Raw genomic sequence first — 19,484 nt, forward strand, 5'->3', positions numbered from 1 at the left:
TCTACTAATATTTAGTAATGTATAAAGTATAATATAATATTACCATGCTGCACACTTTCCCATGCCTGTTCCGTTTCATTGGCTGCTTCCAGTTAGGACGTGGAATTTTAAGGTGTCATGACATCACACACCCTACCTCATGCCAGAAAATAAAGGAGAAGGAGGCATTTACTCAGAAGTAAGTCTCACCTAACTCAATGGACTTTAATCACAGGTGAGTGTGTGTACAGTTGTAGCATTAATACTTTGTACAGTTGCTAGCACACAATAGGCGTGAAATACTGTTGTAGCCTACAAGTACAGGCCTCAGCTCTTAGAAGGGAGGGATTGAATTATGCTATTCTTCCAGAAGATGGCCTGAAGAAGAGGCCACTCCCTTGCTGAAGCTAAGCAGGTCTTGGTCTGGTTAGTGCCTGGATGGGTTACTGCTTGGGAACCACTGTACACCATCTTGGGTTCCATGATAGGAAGAGTGGTCAGATAGAAATTTAAGAAGGCAAATAAACACATTAGAGCAGTGTTCTTCAGCCTTGTGTCCCCAAGTGGTCAGCTACAATTCCCATCATCCCTAACCTTTGACATAGGATCTTAGATGATCAGACTCATAGACCAACAACATATGGTGACCAGAGGTTGAAGAACACTGCTCTAGAGTGCACCGGGAGTCACAATTCAGTCATTCTCTGTCTAGAGTTGCCTGCCTTTAATGCCTATAGGCAAGCCATCCATCCTACTGCTTCCTGCCCTATCTCCACTGTTGGACCAGTGTCAAGAGGGATGCTCCTGTTGCCATGAGTTCATACCTATGTTGTTCCCCAATCCGCCAATGGCAACAGGAGATCCAGCTCCTCTTCCAACACCCCATGGTTTTACAGAAGCAGTCATTGTGTCAGATTTTGAAGAGAGCCCCTAATAAGAACCAATTCAACAACAGCAATAGATGTACCATGTGACCACATGAGGATTTTGGAATGTTGGTCACCCTGGACATGTTACAGGAACTATTATTGCTGCTCACATCAATCCCTGAATTATATATAGCAATATGTAAGTCCCCCCCCCATTTGTCAGATGGGGAAATCTTGAAATGATATGTGACAGATGAGTGGCAGGTAATGAAAGGGACCCAGTTATTCCTGAAGCCCCATCTGCTGGTGAGTGCTTTATTTGGTGTTTGTCTGAAGTGATCAGCTGTTCTTCTAGGCAGGGGAAAATATCACTGTTGCTTGTTTTCCAATGAACAATGGCAGGGATTTCAAGTTTATCTTCTGGATTAGCCATGTTCCAAACAGGCCATGAAAATGAATGGTTGTAAACTAAAAAGATAAGAAAGTGAGGGGAGCAGAAATTATTCATAGATCCATAAATAATCTTGTGTGGTGCCCCCAGATTCGTCAAGGGAGCTCAAAGAGAGATAAGACACATGCCGTACTTCTTCAGAGATACTGCTAACCCATAATTTACAGTTACAAGAATGAGTCCCTGTTCATGATTGCTTCTGTTCATGATTAACTGCAGTTTGCTGCAGCATCCAAACCCAGACAAGCTGTGGTTAATCTTCTGGACTATGGTTAGTAGAAGCATGACACACTAAACTGTGGTTAATCTAGAATAGAATATTCCGATCTCTTTGTAGCTACACAAGAAGTCAAGGATGGAGAGGAGCATTTGAGCCCAGCAGGAGACTAGGCTCCTTCTTGCCCAAATGTAGTCACTGTAAATAATTTTAATGAAAATGGGGAAAACAGAACAATATAAAAAAGTAAGATCAGAATATTCCATGGACATAAGCAGTGTTTATCAATGGTCTAAAGAAGTTTTTGATATGGGATTAGTTTTTGATGTGGGAAAATAATAAGACATTAGGGCCTGACAAGTCAGACAATTTTGGTTTCCCTCGGTTTCCATTTTTTCCAGAGCTTTTTTTAAAACAAACAAACTCATCCATCAGCATTTCTGTGTGAATTTCCCCTACACATTTTTGTGCACAGTTTTGACTAATAAGCAAGTTCCTGCAAGCAATTTCCCCTAATATAATTCATTTTCTTTGTTTCGTTTTGAATTATTTTATATATTTGTACAAAGTTTCTTTCTGAATAATGGTGGTTGACCATAATAAATACATTGATTGATTCATTTTTAAGTCATTTTATGCTGTATTAGAATTTGAAGATGTGCAAATTTCGAAAGAAAAATGTGTTAGTTTCTCGTAAAAATACAAACAAAATAGAATTACCCATTTCCCCCCACACCAACCCCTCCCTCTCTTTTTTTCTGTGATCATCAAAAGAAACTGATGGACTCCCCATAAGCTTTTTGCTTCCTACTTAACAGGGCACTTCGCTGTGAGGGTTCCATGCAGAAAGGAGACCTAACAAAACAGGTTTCATAATGAGCCATCTGCCGGAAGGGAGCATGCTTTCTTTTCTTTTCTTTTTTTGCTCCTCACCCCTAGTTTGCAATATTTCTTCCTATGCCCCTGCTGGAGTGAACATTCTTCAGTGTTTGCAGTGCAGCAATGTGAAAATGAGTAGGAAGGGGAACTGAGCAAAGTGGCAAGGGGAGAATTGATCTCTTGTAACATTTTACCAGAAGAAAGTCAGCCATTCACCTATGAAAGAGATCAGGAAAACAATGAAGAAATAAATGCAGATTGGTTGAAAAGGAACAGGTCATAGCTGAATAGTGCTAGAGTTGAGATTCATCTGCATGGCAAGAGTGCCAGATACAACAACAGCCAATGAAGTCGCCCAACTGTGAATGTTTTACATAGAAATTATCACTCACTTCTAGAAATCGAAAACTGTGTTTGCAAAGAGCAGGTGAAAGCTAATTTTGAATCATATTGTACCATTTTCAGCAAAACTGAAGATGACAAAGGGAAGTATGGGTCCGTCTGACTTGCCAGCCTCAAAAATACCAGTGAAATAATTGCTCCATTTCCAAGAGACACTTCGCATTATAATTAACCAGTAGTGATTTCTATTAAAAATGAATCATATTATTCTGTACTATAATCTGGCCTCCCACAGCTAGCATGACAGATGGTACATTTTGTAACATTATAAATATAAATGAGAGTGTTAATGCCACTGGGAATTAAAGTGTATAAAATAAGGTAAAGAAAATCATTTTCCCCCTGCAATATGTTTTCAAAAAGTCTATCTGCTGCAGATAGAGCAAAGCAAATATATTTCGATTTACTGTGGTTTTCTAAACCATAATTGCTAGAAGAGAAATAATCAGACCTTTGTGGTCACATCTTCTTATATAAAAATGTTTGCTTTCACTGCGTTGCTTGAAGATATTATAATATATAAAGCAAAAAACAACCGATGAACCAAAGTTCATATTTTGCTAATATTGTAGCATTTTGACCAGGCTAATCACTAACACTTGTTGCTCTGGGTGCATGTGTGTAACGAATGGTTATGTAAAATGCAAGAAAACATATTACACCACTGCTGGCATTCATTGTTTGCTATGATGCCTACAGGTATTCTAGAACTGAAGTTTTGTATTGTTAAGTTGCAGCCTTATCTCTACCCAGACTCAACCGTCATGGATCCGAACAAAGAACTATTGGTCCATATGCTACAGATCATCTCTTCACAGACTGGTCACCCAACATGTAGACCAAACACATACTTAAGGCACCAGCAAAGCAGAAGAACACACATACAAAGAGATTTACTTTAAAAAAAAAAAAAGAATTTGACATTTGATATTTCAAAAAGAGCATCAAATTCATCATCGTTTTTCTAACACTGAGGAATACTACCTGCTCCATAGAATACTCATTTTCTCAACAGAAAATAATATTTTTTAAAAAACCCTTCAGAGAACAACAATGTATCAAGACAGACTCGATTTACTTTTCCTGCTGTGTGCGGAAATAGACATGCTTTGTTGAGTCAGCTTAGATGAATTTATCCAGAATTTTGCAATCAGAAAATCCAGAAAGAAGCTATTTTAATTTCAGCAGAAATGAACGCTTTGTGTTATTGCAAACAACTGCTTTTAAATTTACAGTTTAGTATTGTTTTTACTTTGAATCACATATAGGGACAGTCACTCCAAGTGCCCCTATTTTCCAGAGACAGTCCTGGATTTATAGAAGCTGTCCTGGTCTCTGATTTGATGCTGGAATGTCCCGCTTTCCGTAGGATGTCCCTATTTTTATCGGAGAAATGTTGGAGGGTATGGTAGAATGTCCCTATTAATAATAATAATAATAATAATAATAATAATAATAATAATAATAATACAGTAGTACCTTGGTTGTCAAACAGCATAGCTGTCAACTTTCAAATTTGAAAATAAGGGATCAGCAGCCTCACCTGTCCCGGGGACAGTCTACGGGATATCTAACAATCCGGGATAGCCGCGGAAAACGGCGCTGGAATAAGGGAATTTCCCACAAAAAAAGGGGAGGTTGATAGCTATGTCAAGCAGACTCCCGGAACGGTTCTAAAACCAAGGTGCGACTTCCGATTTGCTGCAGGAGCTTCCTGCACTCAATCGGAAGCCGTGGAAGCTGTGTCGGACGTTTGGCTTCTGAAAAACATTTGCAAACTGGAACACTCACTTCCAAGTTTGTGGCATTCGGGTGCCAATTTGTTCAGGAGCCAAGCTGTTTGACAACCAAGGTACCACTGTAATGGAAAAAGCTACCCCTATTTTTATCAGAGAAATGTTGACGGGATCTGGGGGGCATAATCATTTCAGTGCTTAGGACCCCTAAATGTCTTAATCTGGCCCTGCTGATGCCCTTCAGTTGTTTTGGACTATAAGTCCCATCATTCCTGACAACTGGCCATGCTGGCTGGGACTGATGGGAGTTACAGTCCAAAGCATTTGGAGGGCAGCCAAGGAAGGCTGCTGTGGATTGTAAGCCCTATGAGAAACTGTCCTGCCACATTTTGTAGAGCACTTATTTACAGAACTGCCACCATGGTTCAGTATACACTGATAGGCATTCGGCAGGATGACCAGCTCCAAACAGACTTCATATCCCCAAGAATCATGCTTGGTAAAGATGGATCTGGACTGAGACTTATGAAAAATGAAGTGGAACTTGGTGAATATAGGGAAGATTCAGTTAGCAGGGTGAGCATCCTCATGCCTTGCTACAAGAGGTTTTTGAACAACAGGTATGGCATTTTAGACATCCAGTGTACCAACTAAGGTCAAACATCTAGATAGATAGTCTAGTTTGTCTGACGTATTTCCAGAACAGCTGGGGGAGTGTTTACTGATCTATTTTTTGTTTTATTTTTTGTATTCGGTTAGCAGTAACACGTAGAAAGCCTGAGAAACTCTGAAATTTGTCTCTGATTGGCTCTGGTTCCAGACTTCCAGTTTCCTGAGAGTTCCTGAAGGAGCGTCTCCACCCCCATCGTTCTGCCCAGATGCTGAGGTCCAGCGCCGAGGGCCTTCTGGCAGTTCCCTCATTGCGAGAAGCAAAGCTACAGTGAACCAGGCAGAGGGCCTTCTCGGTAGTGGCGCCCGCCCTGTGGAACACCCTCCCATCAGATGTCAAAGCGATAGACAACTACCTGACATTCAGAAGACATCTTAAGGCAGCCCTGTTCAGGGAAATTTTTAATGTGTGATATTTTAGTGTATTTTTGGTCTCTGTGGAAGCCACCCAGAGTGGCTGGGGAAACCCAGCCAGATGGGCGGGGTACAAATAATAAATTATTATTATTATTATTATTATTATTATTATTATTATTATTATGGCTCCTGAAGAGATGACCTCCATCCATTTTCTGCAGTTTCTCAAAGTTGCCTTTGGCAACATCAATAGAGTTATGACCAAAAGAGTTGCATTATGGAGAGAAACATGGTCTCCTTTTCATGAAATGGACTGAAATTCCATTCAGTTATGAAAGAAAAGTGTTTCATTACACTAAGTGGCCTCACATTGTGAAATGGACAATTTCCCCACCATGTAATGGGCAATTCCACCTATACAGTAGGAGCTAACACAGGCAAGTGGGAATCTGAAACAAAGTGGGTCTGTAGTTTCAGGTGGTGAGGAAAAAAACAGAAGTTACCACTGAAGACAGGTTGCCCTGTTCTATCTTAGGCCTTACTTACATGTGAAAGCTGTTTTTCTTTCATTTCTATCTCAGCCCTCATCTCATTTTTGAACATTTAAAAAATACAGTGAATCTGCACAAGGCTTCTGAATACAATTGATTTGTCCAGGGAGGAGGTATGCGGGAAGTGTAAATAGATTGTGGCCTTTGTTCCAACCAGAGAGGTCTGGAGATTTTTTACTGGAATCCAAACCTGCCTGATTCTTTTAGTCCCACCTGCAGATAACACTGCAGCTTCATGTATCTTCCTGTATTCAGCCCAACCTGCAACAAGGGGTCATAGAATCATAGAATCATAGAGTTGGAAGAGACCACAAGGGCCATCGAGTCCAACCCCCTGCCAAGCAGGAAACACCATCAGAGCACTCCTGTCAAGCCTCTGCTTAAAGACCTCCAAATAAGGAGACTCCACCACACTCCTTGGCAGCAAATTCCACTGTCGAACAGCTCATACTGTCAGGAAGTTCTTCCTAATGTTTAGGTGGAATCTTCTTTCTTGTAGTTTGGATCCATTGCTCCGTGTCCGCTTCTCTGGAGCAGCTGAAAACAACCTTTCTCCCTCCTCTATGTGACATCCTTTTATATATTTGAACATGGCTATCATATCACCCCTTAACCTCCTCTTCTCCAGGCTAAACATGCCCAGCTCCCTTAGCCGTTCCTCATAAGGCATCATTTCCAGGCCTTTGACCATTTTGGTTGCCCTCCTCTCGACACGTTCCAGTTTGTCAGTGTCCTTCTTGAATTGTGGTGCCCAGAACTGGACACAGTACTCCAGATGAGGTCTGACCAGAGCAGAATACAGTGGCACTATTACTTCCTTTGATCTAGATGCTATACTCCTATTGATGCAGCCCAGAATTGCATTGGCTTTTTTAGCTGCTGCGTCACACTGTTGGCTCATGTCAAGTTTGTGGTCAACCAAGACTCCTAGATCCGTTTCACATGTACTGCTCTCAAGCCAGGTGTCACCAATCTTGTATTTCAAGATGTCTTGACATTCAGAAGACATCTTAAGGCAGTCCTGTTCAGGGAAGTTTTTAATATGTAACGCTGTACTGTTTTTAACACTGATTGGGAGCCGCCCAGAGTGGCTGGGGAAACTCAGCCAGATGGGCGGGGTATAAATAATAAATTATTATTATTATTATTATTATTATTATTATTATTATTATTATTATTATTATTATTATTATTATTTGTGCCTCTCATATTTTTTTTTGCCCAAGTGCAATACTTTACATTTCTCCCTGTTAAAGTTCATCTTGTTTGTTTTGGCCCAGTTCTCTAATCTGTCAAGGTTGTTTTGAAGTGTGATCCTGTCCTCTGGGGTGTTAGCCACCCCTCCCAGTTTGGTGTCATCTGCAAATTTGATCAGGATGCCCTTGAGTCCATCATCCAAGTCGTTGATAAATATGTTGAATAAGACCGGGCCCAAGACAGAAGCCTGTGGCACCCCCCTAGTCACTCTTCTACCTCATACCTCTCATACCTCTGGACATCACTGTGAAGTAATTTCAAACCACTCAAAGCCTCACTAGCAGTATTTAGTGTGGAATAAACCACAGAACCACCGTATGCCTTTCTTTTACAGAAACAGCTACTTCCAATGGAATCTGGGATAATGAACCACATTTGCTTTAGAATTTGCACTGGCCAGTTTTTGTTAAGAAAATTTGACACTAGAGCTGAGTTGGAAAGGGCAGAGACTTTTTCATTTTTTCTTCAACATTTTAGAGTTTTTTTAAAAGGAGATGGGTGGAATTAGATGTGGGGCCCAATTCCAGCAATATTAAAATATTGGATTTCTCCATTGATTTTGAAGAGCAGCTCTTAGTTCTGTACATGAGGACATTTCAAAACAGCTTCTCAACATGAACCAGGAAGTGGCCCATTCAGGCAACTCTGTGTGTGTGTGTGTGTGTGTGTGTGTGTGTGTGTGTGTGTCTGTCTGCCTGTCTGTCTGTCTCTGGCTGGCTGGCTGTCCTCCTTTTCCAGCCATTCTATGCTTCCTCTTACCCAGGTGTTTTCCCTCCCCCCACCCCATCCAACAGTCCATGCCTTTAAATTATTATGGGGCTATTTCTGGGACTCACATCCCTAGTACTTTCCCCCTTCTGCTTCACTCTGCCCCATGGTAGGGTCGGTCCTAATCACAGGAAGACTTGAATTGGTATTCACATAGAGATACTGTTGCTGCATTAATTTACACAGGAGAGAACAGTTATAGGATGGTATGTGCTTTGCTGAACCTATGCACGGACTTATTTTGCCTCTCTGCCAGCCCATGCCTGCACTAAATATCAGAGTTAAAGCCCTTAATGAAGGCCAAAATCACCCTGTAAGGCTTAATTACCAAGTAAAGCTAATCGTTTTGGGACCCTCCAATGGAAAAGTCAAAGGTATAAAACCGGGCTAAAGTTTCTTCTTAAAAAAGCAAAAAGAAATTGTGCTCCTAGGGCGAATGTAAGATTTATAATTGGAGTGCCTATCCTATTTAATTAGATAATTAGGGCACTAGTATTTGTGGAAATAGTCTGAACATTCTGGAAAGTCTACCAGCAATGCATGAATTATTCTAAATTCTGGCAGAGTTAGCTAATCTTGCTGAGTTGTTTGAACAACACGCTGGTTCATTAGAAGTGTGCAGGGATTGTCTTTCTCACTTTTATCTGACTTGAAAACTAATTAAAATTTACATGAATATTAAGTTTGTGAATTTAAAGTTAAGAAATGTAAATGAAGGTTGATTGAGGAACATTAATTTTGCCCTCCTGTGCATTCGCATAATAAAATCTTCCTTGAACGTATCTTATTTCTCAGGTATTACCATTTCTGTATTCCTGGGCCTCACCACTGCACCACTGGGATTCATATATATATATATATATATATATATATATATATATATATATATATATATGGCTATGTATCCTATTGTATATGCCATTGACAGCATTACCAATAATGATCTACTGTGTCTATACACAGATGTGTGCATTGCACTTCCATAGGTGCCAACTCCCTGGGGCCCTGTGTGTCACCCACAAAATTCCCCTTGAAGGGGCCAGGCACCCACAAATTTTGATGCCAGGGCCATGCACACTTCAAGGCACCCACAGCCCCGGGCATTCATGGTTGTGGGGCCAAGCTGGCACTCCTGGTGACTTCCTGTAGACCTCAGTGATCAAGCAAGGATATAAGACATATGAAGTAGTCTAGATCCAAGTTGTCAAGGGCCCTGCAAATTACTCAAGAACCTTGAATGTGGCCCAGTAGCATACGGGGAGGCAGTAGAAGCTGTTGAGATCTGAAGTTATGTGCTGACAATGGTCTGTCCCCATCAAAGGCTAGACACAGCATTTTTCATCAACTGGAACCTCTGGACCAAATAATGCAATGCAATAGTCAAGTCCTTAGTTTACCAATCCTGGCCAATCACTGAAATCTATGGGAAAGGCTTTGTTGGTTCCTCTGCGGCTCAGATGCATGGCTCGTAACTTCTAGAAGCCATGCATTCCTGGGACTCAGTTCTACAGCTGCAAATAGAATGTTTTAAGTGTGTTTTAAGTGCAGTATGCAATGTGACACTAGACGGCAGTGGTGAGCCTTGTGGAAAATTCAATGTATTTTTTAAAACCTTTTTTTAAAAAAGCATTTTCAGAACGGTTTTTATATGTGTGTAGATTCCACCTTAGTTGAAAGTAGACAGTTGTTGAAGGTGCATAGTAAAGCCTTTCTTCTTTCAGCAGGCGTTTTAAGAAAGCGTTTGGTTTTATGATTTGCTTGTTTTATTCTCCTACTTTTGGTGGATTGTTTTATGTACACTGCTTAGAAATGCAAACAGTTTAATGGGATATAAATGTCTTCAATCAATAAACTTTTCTGAGGATCCAAACCACTTTTTCTAAATATTTAAAGCCGTGAATTTTTCAAATATTAAAGGAGAAGAGGTAGTAGCATGCTGCTTCTGTTGAAAGAGTGGCTTGGGTTTGCTTGAGACTGTAATTTGTTTATTTCTTGTGGCACACACATGTACATCAGCACACAGTACGGGAATTAATTGAACCTATAGCATTACTTGGTGTTTTCTTTGGGGGGTGGGTTGTATAAAAGTTTTGGAGGCTATTGTTTTAAGTTACAGTTAAGGTAGGGGATAATTATTAGTTAGTTATGTTATCTAATTGTAATCTAAACAGTTAAGGTAGGGGGAAATTATTAGTTAGTTATGTTATCTAAAGGTAAAATGCAGAATTTCATGACCCTTTCTTTTCAAGTTATAACCCACATGAAGATTAAATGACTGAAACTATGGTTGTGTGCACACTACAATACGTCTCTCAATACATTTTCGAGCACAATTCAAAGTGTTGGTGCTGACCTTTAAAGCCCTAAACGGCCTCAGCCCAGTATACCTGAAGGAGCGTCTCCACCCCCACTGTTCAGTCCGGACACTGAGGTCCAGCACCGAGGGCCTTCTGGTGGTTCCCTCACTGCGAGAGGCCAAGTTACAGGGAACCAGCCAGAGGGCCTTCTCGGTAGTGGTGCCCGCCCTGTGGAATGCCCTCCCATCAGATGTCAAGGAAATAAACAACTATCCGACTTTTAGAAGACAACTGAAGTCAGCCCTGTTTAGGGAAATTTTTAATGTTTGGGGTTTTTTATCGTGTTTTTAATATTCTGTTGGGAGCCACCCGAGTGGCTGGGGAAACCCAATATTCTTACCTTTTTCTATTGTATTTTGTACATTACAAGTATTAGTCTAATCCTGCCAAAGTTTTTAATTTACAGTGTTCTCTTCAATAAATTATATATTTTCCCCCATTCTTTCTTAAACTTCTCATCCTGGTCTCTGATTCTTCTGGTCAATTTTGCCATTTCGGCATAGTCCATCATTTTCGATGGCTATTCTTCTCTGGTTGGAACTTTATCTTCTTTGTATCTCTGGGCCAGTAATATTCTTGCTGCTGTCATTGCATCTCTGTACATAAAATGCCTAACAAAAATGCCTCTGTTTCTTTCACAAATGTTATTTTAAACATTTTCTTCAATTCATTATATATCATTTCCCAGAACACTTGAGTTATCTTGCACATCCACCACATATGATAGAATGTGCTTTCTTTTTCTTTACATTTCCAACATACATTAGAAACACTTCTATACATTTTTGCTAATTTTTACTGGTGTTAAACACCGTCTATGCATCATTTCCATACAGTTTTCCTTCAATGAACAGCACGCTATAAATTTTAAGTCTTCCTTCCATAATTTTTCCCAAAACAAAAGTTGGATAAAGCTAGCTTTTTGGGGACCACAAATGCAACTATTAGAAAAGAGGAGAGCAAACAATGGCAATTTTCTACATAAAGAAATAGAATACTTTAAAATTATAGAGCCAATTAGTTTATGGGACAGATTTGCACCGGCAGTGATGAAGTTCCCATCAGTCAAGTAATTTGCTCCACAACGTGTTTTGAAGATGTTCAGCAAAGAATGAGCTCATGCTGGCAGGAGGATTGGACTGATTGATCTAATAGGTCATTTAGCATTCTTCAGCTCCACTACTATACTTATGCCTGTTCACGCATTGTTTTCTTTGTGCTGCTATTATATAAAACAAAACACAAGCTCTGATTGCTTGCCTGTGAAATGAGGAGTTTTGACATTGAAGGGAGCCTTGTCCCGGTGATTGGCATTGCTTTGGAATGAATTGAACGATGTAGGATTTTCTGTGAAATCTTGACCGTGGATTAGGGCGCTAAGGGGCCATGTTGTGGGGTGCCTTAAAACATTGGGTTTCAACCACCAAACATTGCAGGGGTCTTATCCCGACGTTTCGTGCTGCTTTGGAGTGCATCTGACGACAATGGATTTTCGGCGAAATGTTGACCTCGCGGGTTAGGGCATTGAGGGCTCATTTGCGGGGGCACTGTGAAACGTGGAGTTTTCAACACCAAACATTGCAGGGGGCCTTCTCCTTACATGTGGCCAGGCCATAGTTCATAGTCTCCTGACAGATTATTTGGTCTGGAGCCACAATGTGGAAATAAAGGATGAGATTGCCCACCAATCACTCTACTATTACTCTACTAATCACTCTACTAATCACTCTACTACCAAGCACTCTACTATTCAAATTAGCCCCCAGTGTTTTTCTTGCAATCCTCTTCTCAATCTGCCACGGTTTTTGCCAAAATTCCAATAACGCCCAATTCTCTCAAAAACAGTGCCAAACATTTGCAAATTGCCCCCTCCAATGTTTTGCACCACATATGCCTGTCAGTATTGCATTCTCTCATCGCTGGATCATGTGATCCCCTGTTTACATTCCTTACCGTTGTATCTGTGGGAACAGAAGTAAGGCTTTTGAACTTCTGTTCTTTGTTCTCTGCTCTCTGACAGAGGAGATGTGTGTGTGAGAGAGAGATGCTGTTCACACTAGCCACGTTATTTTGTTTTAATTTGCTGTAAATAATACATATTTTCGTGAGGCCACATTCCTACATAGTCTGACTTCCTGCTCAACTTTGCTAACGCGTGCACACAGGTTCCACTGGATGTGTGTCGTAGAAGTCCTGTACAGAATGGCTCCCTCCAGAGGGGATGCACAGAAAATGCCATGTTTGTATGTAGACCAAAAAGTGAACCCTTGTGCCCTTACTCGCAGGTCACAATTTTTGGCAAAATTCTGGCATCGTCTGATTCATTCCAAAACGGCAACGTTTTGTACTGCATATGCTGTTTCTATGTAGACCAAAAAATGAGCCCTTGGTGCCCTTACACGCGGGTCACATTTTTCACCAAAATACCTCGATCACAGTTTTCAGCAAAATTCTGACATTGTCTGATTCTCTCGAAAATGGTGCCAAACACTTGCAACTTGTGCACTGTAAAGTTTGTCGGTGCAAACGGCGCTTTTCCAGGTAGGCAAAAAAAAAAAATGAGCCCTTGTACCTGTACAGTGAAGCACAGTGGACCAACACCAGCTGATGACATGGCTCCCCAAATCAACACAGACTGTGGAAACTTCACACTGGACTTCAAGCATCTGGCATTGTGTACCTCCCCATTCTTCCTCCAGACTCTGGGTCCTTGGTTTCCAAATGAGAAGCAAAAACTGCTCTCATCAGAAAAGAGATTTGGGGAGCCATGTCATCAACTGGTGTTGGTTCACTGTGCTTCATTAAGTCCAGGGTCAACGCAGCTGTCTACCAGGAGATTTTGGAGCACTTCATGCTTCCTTCCGCAGATGAGCTTTATGGGGATGCTGACTTCATTTTCCAGCAGGACTTTGGCACCTGCCCACACTGCCAAAAGTACCAAAACCTGGTTCAATGCCCATGGGATTACTGTGCTTGATTGGCCAGCAAACTCGCCTGACCTGAACCCCATAGAGAATCTATGGGGCATTGCCAAGAGAAAGATGAGAGACATGAGACCAAGCAATGCAGAAGAGCTGAAGGCTGCTATTGAAGCATCCTGGTCTTCCATAACACCTCAGCAGTGCCACAGGCTGATAGCATCCATGCCACGCCACACTGAGGCAGTAACTGATGCAAAAGGGGCCCAAACCAAGTACTGAGTACATATGCATGCTTCTACTTCTCAGAGGTCCAATATTGCTCTATTTGCAGTCCTTGTTTTGCTGATTTCATTTAATATTCTAATTTTCTGTGATTGTTAATTTGGGGTTTTCATCAGCTGTACGCCATGATCATCACACATAACAAATAAAGGCTTGACATATCTCGCTTTGAATGTCATGAGTCTATCTCATACATTAGTTTCACCTTTTAAGTTGAATTACTGAAATAAATGAACTTTTCCACTATATTCTAATTTTCCGAGTTTCACCTGTATCCTTATAGATGTTTTCAGAGTGTGTTTCTCCCATATTTCCCCCCCAGCTTTGATGTTATACCTTTCTTAACCTTTTACCACAGTCATTCTGATCTGAAGCACAACCTCTCATATCTGCAGTGAGAAGAGACTGGGCTGTAAAATTGTTTTCCGTTCTCTTGTACTTCATGTATAATATACTCAAAAATAAAAAAATAAAAAATGTCATTGTTTTGCTTTCATTACACTTTTTTTTGGGGGGGGGGAGCTAGCTACCCAGTCAGCAGAAACAATTGTATTATTCATTGGGAGAATCTGATCTGCTGAAATGATTGATAGTATTGTGTCTTAAACTGCAATGAGCTAGGATAGAATATTTGTGTTTTCATTATTCAAATAAGCAAGGTTTTCTTGGTGGAGATCACCATGCAGTGCTTGAAAGCAAACAATACAAATAAAAAGAAACCCAAACATATTAATTTCCCATAGAGATGTTTACATTTGAATGGGAGCACAAAATGCTAGAAATTTAAAATTTTAAATTCCTGTTTTTGTATGATACGCGCCAAAATAATCTCCCCTTTCAGAAGTGATTACAGTGTAAAGATGGGTTGCAGTCCTTTTCATGGTCCATTAAAGGCAATATGAATCTTCACAAAAACATTGGGCATGATCCGGCCACGTCGGCTCCTAATGCTCCCCCTGTGCATAAGCAACGCAGCCAAGCGACTAGAATTGAAGATCGCATCCTTAGAAACTTGCCTGTGGAAGCAAGTCTTCAATTATTGGTTATCATTGTGGCATAGATTACCAGACCATTACCTTGTCCAATGCTTATGGCGAGATGAATTCTCCAGCCTTTGGACTAGTAGAATTCATGCCAAACTCCTGAGCTATGGAATCTCTCCCTTAGATTCCCTAAAACTAGATCAAATCACTGCTCAAAGACTGATCCGCCAAAGACTGGATGACATCGATTTACAGCGAAATTATACGCTGGGGGGAGGTGTTTGTTCGCCCCAGAACATTGGTATCACTTTAACTTACTGCGTTCCATCATACCTCTCCTCCCTTTCGACTGTTGCCCATAGGCTGGCCTTCACCAAAGCGAGGTTTTTAACGTTTTTCCCTCCAATGTCCTGAGACATAGATTCTCAAAGGGCCAAGCCTCCGCCATGTGCGAATGTGATAAGGAGACGCCGGAGTCGCTTCAGCACATTATGTTCACTTGCCCCTTATTCAAGGTGCCACGGGCAAATTTGTTGGGATCAATCATACAGAAACTAGAGGGTACCCCACCAAAATTCCACCTTGCCCAAATCTTGCAGGATCAGGATACCCATACGACCCTGAAAGTGGCTAGGTTCCTGGTCGCTGTCCTTACCCAAAAGCGTTGCCAGGGAGCACCACAAGCTAATTAAGGCGTAGTATGCCATTCCATCTTATAGTATTTTATTGTTATAGTAGTGTTTTAGCGGCTGTTTTTTCCCACGTGCACAGGCTGTTATTTATGTCTTGTTTTTATCTGTATGGGCCTACGGCCGTAATAAATTATTATTATTATTATTATTATTATTATTATTATTATTATTATTATTATTATTATTATCCGGCCACAGACAAGTGCTTCTTAGGGTTTAAAACAGCCTTCCCCAGTGTGGTGCCCTTCAGATCTTTTGAACTGCAACTCCCATCATCTCCAACAATTTTCCATAGAATGATGGAAGTTGCAGTCTAAAACTTTGGGGAAAGCTGATCTGACAGCACATTACATATACCGCATTAAAAAAGTAAAAAATTCTGAAATATGCTTTTGTTAAGGGACGCACCCACTCCAATTTGGGCAAGATTTTCCAAGGAGGTCGGTGGAGTGTATCCCCTGATTTATTTCTTTTTTATCATTATGCTTTATTATCCATAATTGCATCCAAACATCAAAGACATATTACTATCTGTTAAACAAACTTATCAGAACAAAAATTCCAACAAAAGAATATGTCTTCCTAGTATAAATTTAGTACATAAATTTGACTTTTCAGCATCTTTTCACTCTAGTAAACGTATTGCCTAAACTTATCAACATATTAATTTTTTTAAAAAATGTACGTGTGTATATATATCTATTTTTTACCCTTTTAACCTTAATTATTTACAGGGATTACTCAAAAGCTGCAACCAAATTTAAATTGCAACACCTATTCTTTAAATAACTCAGAGGTTCCCAGTTATCAATGAACTCCTGTTTTGGCTTGTCTTTGATCTTTTCCAAGAGACTATCTAATTCAGCATACTCTACCAGCTTTAATAACCATTCTGATCTGGTGGGGATTTTGTCGCTCTTCCAGTGTTTTGCTATTGAGTACTCTTGCGTGTCTAGGGACACGGGTGGCGCTGTGGGTTAAACCACAGAGCCTAGGACTTGCCGATCAGAAGGTCGGCGGTTCGAATCCCCGCGATGGGGTGAGCTCCCGTTGTTCAGGCCCTGCTCCTGCCCACCTAGCAGTTCGAAAGCACGTCAGAGTGCAAGTAGATAAATAGGGACCGCTTCAGCGGGAAGGTAAACGACGTTTCCGTGTGCTGCTCTCATTCGCCAGAAGCGGCTTAGTCATGCTGGCCACATGACCCGGAAGCTGTACGCCGGCTCCCTCGGCCAATATAGCGAGATGAGCGCCGCAACCCCAGAGTCGGTCACGACTGGACCTAATGGTCAGGGGTCCCTTTACCTTTACCTTACTCTTGCGGCAGTGGTGGCATACAGAAAGACTTTTCTTATCTTCCTGGCTATATCTGGTCCTGTAACACCCAATAAAAATGATTATGGGGTGTGGTTTTTTGGAAAAGAGACATTTAACATTGTTTGGAGATGGATATAGATATATATAATTCCAAAAAGTTTTGATCTTTTTGCAGACCCACCACATATGGAGCATGGTTCCACCTGGTTCTCCACACCTCCAGCATGTATTAGGGACGCTTTTATACCTTTTGGAGAGTTTACTAGGAGTTAAATACCAACAGTATAACATCTTTTGAAGGTTCTCCCTTAATGTATAGCATGCCTTAAACTTAAACCCAATTTACTTTCCATCAGTGTTCCCATTGGCTCATCTCTATATTGTGACCGAAGTCTTGGGCCCATGTAATCATTGCTGATTTGACCATCTCCTCCTTGACTTCCCAGTCAAGGAGGAGTCAATATGTTTTAGAAAGGGTTTTAGATTTAGAGTTTACTAGATCTAATTCAAATTTGGAAATCTCCATTGAGAATCCTTTCTTTTTATCACCCTTAAAGGTTTCAAATAATTGATGATATTGAAACCAATCCGAGACTTGATCTCTTATTTCTTTGATTATTATTTTTTTTAATTTTAACTGGTTCTCTTCTGCTATTAATAATGATTTATAGACAGGCCAATTTCCGTTTGTGTTCTTCCTTTTAACTGCAAGTGCTTCAGTTGGCGAGATCCACCATGGCACCTTTGGTTCTAGAAGGCCTTTATACTTTTCCCAAACAGTGTAAAGGGATTTTCTGTTGATGTGGTTCAAAAAGTTCTTATGAACTCTGACCTTTCTGTAGCCCAGGTACGCATGCCAGCCGAACCTGTTGTTGTACCCCTCCAAGTCCAGCAGTTCTGAATTTTTGAGTGTGCACCACTCCTTTAGCCATATGAGACATGCCACCTCATAATACAGTCTTAGATCCAGCAGGGGAAAGCCTCCTCTGTCCTTAATATCAATTAAGATTTGGTGTTTAATTCAAGGTCTTTCCCCCTGCCAGATAAATTTCGAAATATGCCACTGCCTCTTCTTGAGGCGGCCCATCCACCCAGTATTGGAATTGATTGGAATAGAAATAATAATTTGGGGAACACACTCATTTTTATAATCGATATCCTTCTCATAAAATTTGGGCAAGATTTTCAGTGGAGGTAGGTGGAGTCCATCCCCTGATTTCTACATGGTCTTCGTGTTCTGAACTATCAGCTCCAATTTCAACCAACTGGCTTTTCCCGAATCATTTCTTGGTTTCTTTTCTTTATTTCTTTTCCTTTTTTCTTTTCCCACAGAGGGTGGTGCAGGTGCAGTTTGTCTTAGCTTTCTGTATCTTTGGTTCATTCATCTCCTCCCCCCTAAATTATGCATGTGCATCCCAAAAATCAAACTTACCCCACTATATCAATAATATGTTTCTGTGGTGTTTTACTAATTTACAGGAGCACTTGTGGGCATCAGGATAATGTGGTGCTGGGCCAAAGTACTTAGCCTTGACATTTCAATTGATTTTGGGAAGTGGGTGAGAGGTAAGAAATGAGTCAGGAATGTGATGGTTTTTGAGGGAATAGGGAACGTAGCTTACCATTAAAAATGGGTTAGCAAAATGTTTCTCCTCTTGCACACACAGACACATGCATGCTCACACATGCATGCACGTGTGTGCGCACACACACACACACACACAGAGAGAGAGAGAGAGAGAGAGAGAGAGAGAGAGAGAGAGAGAGAGATTTGCAGCTACAGCAAACAGCACCAAAGAGGCCTTCAGCAGCCTATTGTTTTCCCTTTTAATTTGGAACAGAATATCCGAAACAGAATGCCACTCTCACAAAGTGATAGAGAATCATCGGGGGGGGGGGGGGAGCGGTATAAATTTTCATCACAGAACTGGTAGTTTTGCTTCTTTTCCAAGTGGTACAGGCTCAATCTGATACCACTTCTGAGATGCTTTCAGTACCAATGCAGCCAGTGAGATGCATGCTAAATCTCTTTTGCTTTGGCACTATACTTCATAAACACAATGAATTAGCACCGCAGTCAAGCTCAAAAGCACTGCAGATTTGCTGTCCATTTCTGTGCTTTGGTTAATTTGAACGATACTGATTTCCCACCTCCTACCCACCCCCAAATGTTCTTTTATGCCTTCATTTACATCCACTGCATCTCTTTTTTCCCCCTCAACAGTGAATCAAACACATTGAGAATGGGCTCTTATGTGTTGCGGCTGTGAGGGCTAAGAGATCCCGTGGTGTGTTCTGTTTGGCACAATGCTCACGGAGTTCTGTGTGTGCCACACACTCTGTGATTATACTTTATTCTATACTGGAAAGCTATGACAGACAAAAGAGTGTTCTGCTTCCTTTCTATTTTCTCTCTGTTTCTTTGGGGTTTGCTTTGTTTCATTCTTTTTGGAAGCTGACAAACTCTGAACTCACAATCAGATAAGTGACAGAGGCTCCAGTTTTCACAAACTTTCATAACACTTCAGTTATTGTCCTGTTTTGTTTTGCTTTGCATTTACTCACAAGGATCACTTAGGCCTCCAAGATAAGAACAAATTTTAAAATTAAGAAAATCCCTGCAAGGACTATCTCCGGGTGTTATAAACCTCTGATTATTCCTTCATCAAGCATATCCACATGTAAATGGTGGTGCTAGGGATCTTGACTCCCTGCTGAGATTTATAGGGTCCCCAATTATTTCTGTTAAGAGTTACCAGCAAAGTTCAACCTAAATTTGGGGTTTCTTCCTAGGTAAACA

At 40.9% G+C, this 19,484-nt stretch overlaps 1 protein-coding gene across 6 annotated transcripts in view; it reads left to right on the forward strand.

Moving 5' to 3' along the window:
- Positions 1-5,715, forward strand: part of LOC308593896 (uncharacterized protein) — a 188,941-nt gene extending 183,226 nt beyond the window's left edge. For all 6 annotated transcript variants that reach the window (XM_081206694.1, XM_081206693.1, XM_081206690.1 and 3 more), the window contains 2 exons: positions 4,098-4,200; positions 5,354-5,715. In XM_081206694.1, coding sequence (XP_081062820.1) covers positions 4,098-4,200; positions 5,354-5,581 — 331 coding nt within the window. In that variant the 3' untranslated portion in view covers positions 5,582-5,715. The remainder of the gene's footprint in view (positions 1-4,097; positions 4,201-5,353) is intronic.
- Positions 5,716-19,484: the final 13,769 nt, after the last annotated feature.

Source organism: Podarcis bocagei, assembly GCF_964188305.1.
Source record: "Podarcis bocagei genome assembly, chromosome: 8".
In the NCBI taxonomy this organism is placed as follows: domain Eukaryota; kingdom Metazoa; phylum Chordata; class Lepidosauria; order Squamata; family Lacertidae; genus Podarcis; species Podarcis bocagei.